Source organism: Macaca fascicularis, chromosome 2 (assembly GCF_037993035.2).
Source record: "Macaca fascicularis isolate 582-1 chromosome 2, T2T-MFA8v1.1".
NCBI lineage: Eukaryota > Metazoa > Chordata > Mammalia > Primates > Cercopithecidae > Macaca > Macaca fascicularis.
In genome coordinates, this window is record NC_088376.1 from 154,173,168 (window position 1) to 154,179,167 (window position 6,000).

Below are 6,000 nucleotides of genomic sequence, written 5' to 3' on the forward strand. Positions count from 1 at the left end.
GAGGCACTTACATCATTGGACTGAAAGAGCTTGGTCATGGCAAAGAAGGCCTCGGTCGCTTCCGTGGTCCCCAGGTGCTCCCCCTGTGTTAATCAAGAAAGAAGTCTCAGCTTGGGACAGAGGGTCAGACAGCAATTCCTGCAGGATCAGCCCATACCAGATCCCCAGACCCTAAAGAGGCTCAAGGGCAACATATGAGACTTGGATGCTGAGGGGACCCAGAGCTGAGCTGTTGTCTACAACCACATAGAGGCTGTCCAATAGCCTGAGAGTGATCATGATTTGTCCACTCCCCTCCAATCCCCCAGCACCATTCTCCCTACCCCCAAGCTTCACCCTGTTACCTGGTTTATGAGGTAAAGAATCTTGGTGAGGATGTGGGCACATTTCCGAGGGTTGATGGGAGTTTCATTAAATACACGGGCCTAAGAAGAAGTGACCAAGGATGTTACCTTCTAGCCTAGTTCATTTCCCTTCAAGTATATTCAATGTCTGAGAAGTCTCAGGGTAAACTGACTTGCCTAAACAGGGCTTTCTGGGTATGCAACAAGCTTATTTTCATAAGGAAAGGGTTTGTTTTTCTTTACTCAACTACTAATTATTCTTGAACTCTCGTGTAAATATTAGTTAGGGATGTGCTAACCTATTGACTAGCAGATAGATAGCAAACATCTACTAACTGGAAACAGAAACAATGAATGACAACAATCAAGAAAGCAGCAGCTGGATGCAGTGGCTCACGCCTGTAATCCCAGCACTTTGGGAGGCAGGGGTGGGGGGAGTGGATCACCTGAGGTCAGGAGTTCAAGACCAGCCTGGCCAACATGGTGAAACCCCATCTCTATTAAAAATACAAAAATTAGCCAGGCGTGGTGGTGGGTGCCTGTAATCTCAGCTACTCGAGAGGCTGAGGCAGGAGAATTGCTGGAACCTGGGAGGCAGAGGTTGCAGACAGCCGAGATCATGCCATTGCACTCCAGCCCAGGCCGACAACAGTGAGACTCGATCTCGAAAAAAAAAAAAAAAAAAAAGAAGTAAGCATAACTCTCTCTCTCCAGGAACAAAGGTTTCCTGTCTTCCAGGCACAAGTTTTCTCCCGTGTTGCTCTTTAAAACAACATTTTGAATGTGTTGGTATTTCAGTGGCATTGATGGTGAATACTTATGATGGAAGCTAGAGGGGAGCAAATGTCACTTGCCTCCTGGAGTACGGCACTCTTCTCGAGGTGCTGGAATGGGTTGGAGCCTCCACCTACAGTCAAGGACAATGGAGAAGGTAGGTTGTGACTGTGAACTTCAAAACTCTCCCAGACATAGTAAAGGGAAGATGTCCCTTTCTAGGCGGGCTCCACTCTACCCCAAACCACTCACAATCTCCTAGCAGCCCTAGTACAGTCCTGTGCTTCTCATAGTGCCATGTCTTGTGTTCATTTATATAACTTGTAATTAACTAAGTCCCTATGTGCCAGGGACCACCATCTGGCTGTAACTAGTTCCTTCATAGCAGATGACACATTTGCAAATAATTACACGTGTGATTATGTGGTTGATGTCTGTCTCCTCCACCGTGGGTGCAACCATTCTAATATTCCCAGCTTAGGCACTGAGTGTCCTACTTGCTCTATTGCAGTATCCAGGACACCGTACAGTGCCCGGCGTATAGTAACCGCTCAATATACTTTGCTGAATAAATGAATGATGGGGTCAGAGTTTCCAGTCACAGGACGCTGGCTCCGCGGATTACGCCCCAGTATGGCCAGCACCAACGTAGCCCCAGCGAATCCCAAGAGGTTGGAAGAAGAAAGTAACAAGAGAGCATTCGGCCTGGTCCCCTCCTTTGACAGATGAGTAAATTGAGGCCGGGGGGAGGCGGTGACGCGCCCAAGGTCACCCAGAAAATTGCAGTCCGAGCTTACAAGCGTGAGACAGCCGAGCATGCTCGGGCTCTCCGAGGCCTGCCACTGACTAGCTGCGGACCCTGGCACAAGCCCCTGCCCCTCACTGGGCCTCAGCCTCCGGGTCAGGACAGAGAACCCCAAGGAAGGCTTGGCGGGTGGGGGCCCGGCCTCCTTCAGACCCAGGCCTGGCCCCCTCACCTGACTCCTCGTCCTTCTTGTCGAATTTCTTCAACATAGTGGAGTCGGTGGGGCGCAATGCAGCAACGCAATGCTCGACGGGCGCGGCACGGAGCAGCGGGGCGACAGTGATTCTACAGGGACCACTTCCGGGCCCCAGCTGGCCACGTCGCCCTGCGCTCTGCGCAGGCGCTTTCCGCGCTCTGCGCCTGCGCTCATTTCTGTCGCCGCAGCCACGTCAAAAGTTAACCCGGCGTCCGCCGCAGCGGGAGTGGGGAAAGCCAGAGGGAGGGGCGAGGGCTAGGTGCGGGGGCTACTGACGAGCGTCCCCACTCTGCTCTCTACGCCTCTTTCCGTGTACCAAGGGAGGAGGAGGAGCCCCTGCCTCTTTGCGCTGTGGCGTGAGTCTTTGTGGCTTTGGGATGTGAGGTTGGTGGCACACACTGGCCCGCAGTAAACACCCAGTTGATGTGACCGGTCTATGACTGTTATTGCCACCTTCCGAGGGAGCCTTGCCAGCCACTCCTCGCTTTCAGTTTCTTTCCCCTGCCTGATTTCCTTCTCAGCTCGAATCGCCATCTAACACTTTATTTTTGCTTTCTGGTTTTTATTTATTTTGAAACAGGGTCTCGTTCTGCTGCCCAGGCTGTGGTGCAATTGTGCAATCTCGGCTCACTGCAGCCTACACTTCCCTGGCTCAAGCGATCCTCCCACCTCAGCCTCCCGAGTAGAGCTGGGCGCACCACCCCCGACTAATTTTTTAACTTTGGTAGAGACGAGGTCTCACTATGATGTTGCCCAGGCTGGTCTTGAACTCGTGGGCTCAAGCGATCCTCCCTTCTCGACCTTCCAAAGTGCTGGGATTACAGCGGTGAGCCACCCGGCAACTTTCTTGCTCTTTTGGGGTTTTTTGGTTTGTCTTTTATTCACTTCAGTGGATAACGTTGACACATAGTAGTTGCTCAGTGAGTTCTCATTGAATGAATGCATGAAATTGCATTTTTAATTTATATCTGCCCTATCTGGTCTGCTCCTGATGCAAATTGTCTTGTACGTTATCAACTTTAAGAGATCTAACTAAACAGCATGGAACTTCAACGTTATTTTGTAAATACTTTAGATGTTTATGGAGTGCTAACTAGATCCACTGCCTACGCGGGGAGATGGAAGGGCTGTAAATGAAGCATCACCCAGGGTTTATCTTCCTGGGGACCTATGCAGGACACCCTGAGGCTAAGGTCAGTGCATACCAAGGAGCCAGACAAGTGCTGAGACACGGCCCAAGCTTATCTGGGGAGGGGAAGCTGGCAGCCCTGTGGGCAGGAGGAGTGGGCTTGTGGAGAGGAGAGGCCGGGGGCTGAGACAGAGGCCCCAGGTGAAAAGGGTGACCACAAAGCTGGTGGAGGGGAAGATATTGCTGGGGCCAGCCTTTAGGGTCTGGCTTTGCAGAGGCTAAGGCCAGGGACAACAGATCTTACAACATGTAAAATTGTCAAGAGTCAGAAAGATGTTCAAAATCTTTTATCAGTAACCCCACCCCTAATCAGGAGAAAATTGTTCAAAAGAAGAAAATGAGGCCGGGTGTGGTGGCTCAAGCCTGTAATCCCAGCACTTTGGAAGGCTGAAGTGGGTGGCTCACCTGAGGTCAGGAGTTCGAGAGCAGCCTCACCAACATGGTGAAACCCCGTCTCTACTAAATACAAAAAAACACAACAAACTTAGCCCAGCGTGATGGTGCATGCCTGTAATCGCAGCTACTTGGGAGGCTGAGGCAAGAGAATCGCTTGAACCTGGGAGGCAGAGAGATTGCAGTGAACTGAGATCACGCCATTGCACTCCAGCCTGGAGCCTAGGCAACAAAAGCGAAACTCCATCACTCCATCTGAAAAAAAAAAAAAAAGAAAGAAAATGAAAATGCAGTTTGCAGCAAAATAATTGTAAACACCCTAAATGTCTATCAATAAAGGGATGATTAAGGAAATTATGGTACATCTGAGGACTAAACTCTGATTTTTGTCTTGTCTCAGCTATTCCAGGAGCCTGAGATGGGAGGATCGCTTAAGCCTGGGAGGTCAAGGCTGCAGTGAGCCATTATCATGCCACTGTACTTCCATCTTGGGCAACAGAGTAAGACCCTGTCTCAAAAAATATATAGGCATGACCAGGCACAGTGGCTCATGCCTGTAATCCCAGCACTCAGGAGGCCGAGGAGGGTGGATCACCTGAGGTCAAGAGTTCGAGACCAATCTGACCAGCATGGTGAAACCCCATCTCTACTAAAAATACAAAAATTAGCTGGGCATGGTGGCAGACACCTGTAATCCCAGCTACTCGGGAGGCTGAGGCAGGAGGATTGCTTGAACCCTGGAGGCACAGGTTGCCCTGAGCCAAGATTGGGCCATTGCACTCCAGCCTACATGACAGGGCAAGACTCTGTCTCAAAAAAAATATGTATACACACACACACACACACACACACACACACATAGGTGTACAATTCAGTGGCTTTTAGTATACTAAAAAAAGTTTATGCACCTGTCCGCACTAATTGGAGAACATTTTCATCACCCCAAAAAGAAACCTGTTCATTAGCAGTCACTCCCCATTTGCCCATCTGCCCAGTCCCTGGCAACCACTAATCTACTTTCTGTCTATAGATTTGCATATTCTGGATATTTCATATAAACAGAATCATATGCTATGTAGTCTTTTGTGTGTTTTGCTTCTTTCATTTAGCATATTTTCAAGACATGTTATAGCATGAGTCATTCTTTTTGTAGCTGGATAATATTCCATTTTATGGATTTACCATATTTTGTTTGTTAATCAGTTGATGGACATTTGGGTGGTTTCCAGTCTAGCTCTTGTGAACAAAGCTGTGAATGCTGGGAATATTAATATACAAGGTTTTGTGTGACCCTATGTTTTAACTTCTCTTGGGTCTATACCTCAGAGTGGAATTACTAGGTCATATGGTAACTATGTTTAACTTTTTGAGAACTGCCTAACTGCTTTTCCAAAGCAGCTGCACCATTTTACATTTCCACCAGCAGTGTATGGGGGTTTCAATTTCTTCACATCCCGCCGGGCGCGGTGGCTCACGCCTGTAATCCCAGCACTTTGGGAGGCCGAGACGGGCGGATCACGAGGTCAGGAGATCGAGACCATCCTGGCTAACACGGTGAAACCCCGTCTCTACTAAAAAATACAAAAAACTAGCCGGGCGAGGTGGCGGGCGCCTGTAGTCCCAGCTACTTGGGAGGCTGAGGCAGGAGAATGGCGTGAACCCGGGAGGCGGAGCTTGCAGTGAGCTGAGATCTGGCCACCGCACTCCAGCCTGGGTGACAGAGCGAGACTCCGTCTCAAAAAAAAAAAAAAAAAATTTCTTCACATCCTTGTCAACACTTGTTACTGTCTTTTTTATTATAGCCATGCTAATGGGTGTGAAGAGGTTTCAGTTTGCACTTTCCTGATGGCTACTGATGTTGAGCGTCTTTTCATGTGCTTATTGGTCATTTGTACATCTTCTTTGAAAAAATATCTGTTCATATCCCTTGCTCATTTTGAAATTATTTTATCTTTTTATTAGAGTTGTATGAGTAATTTAAGTCTAGACCCCCTTTTTTTTTTCCAGAGTGTAGCTCTGTCACCCAGGCTGGTGTGCAGTGGCGCAATCTCAGCTCACTGCAACCTGTCTGCCTCCTAGGTTCAAGCAATTCTCATCCCTCAGCCTTCCTAGTAGCTGGGACTACAGGCGCATGCCACCAGGCTCAGCTTATTTTTGTATTTTTGGTGGAGATGGGGTTTCACCGTGTTGGCAAGGCTGGTCTTGAACTCCTGACCTCAAGTGATCCTCCCGTCTCGGCCTCCCAAAGTGTTGGGATCACAGGCATGAGCCACCATGCCAGGCCAGCAGAGATTATTTT

General features: G+C 49.0%; 1 protein-coding gene and 1 long non-coding RNA gene across 2 annotated transcripts in view; one reads left to right on the plus strand and one right to left on the minus strand.

Moving 5' to 3' along the window:
* The window catches only part of COPG1 (COPI coat complex subunit gamma 1), a 27,587-nt gene extending 25,345 nt beyond the window's left edge, over window positions 1-2,242 (minus strand). The window contains exons 1-4 of the mRNA XM_005571734.4: window positions 2,096-2,242; window positions 1,199-1,251; window positions 345-425; window positions 12-83 (exon numbers count right to left, since the gene is read on the minus strand). Of these exons, the coding sequence (XP_005571791.1) occupies window positions 12-83; window positions 345-425; window positions 1,199-1,251; window positions 2,096-2,132 (243 nt within the window). The 5' untranslated portion in view covers window positions 2,133-2,242. The remainder of the gene's footprint in view (window positions 1-11; window positions 84-344; window positions 426-1,198; window positions 1,252-2,095) is intronic.
* A 55-nt stretch (window positions 2,243-2,297) lies between these two features.
* Window positions 2,298-4,235, plus strand: LOC135969382 (uncharacterized). The gene is made up of 3 exons (XR_010584608.2): window positions 2,298-2,475; window positions 3,195-3,312; window positions 4,102-4,235. It is a non-coding gene; the product is annotated as an uncharacterized lncRNA (long non-coding RNA).
* Window positions 4,236-6,000: the final 1,765 nt, after the last annotated feature.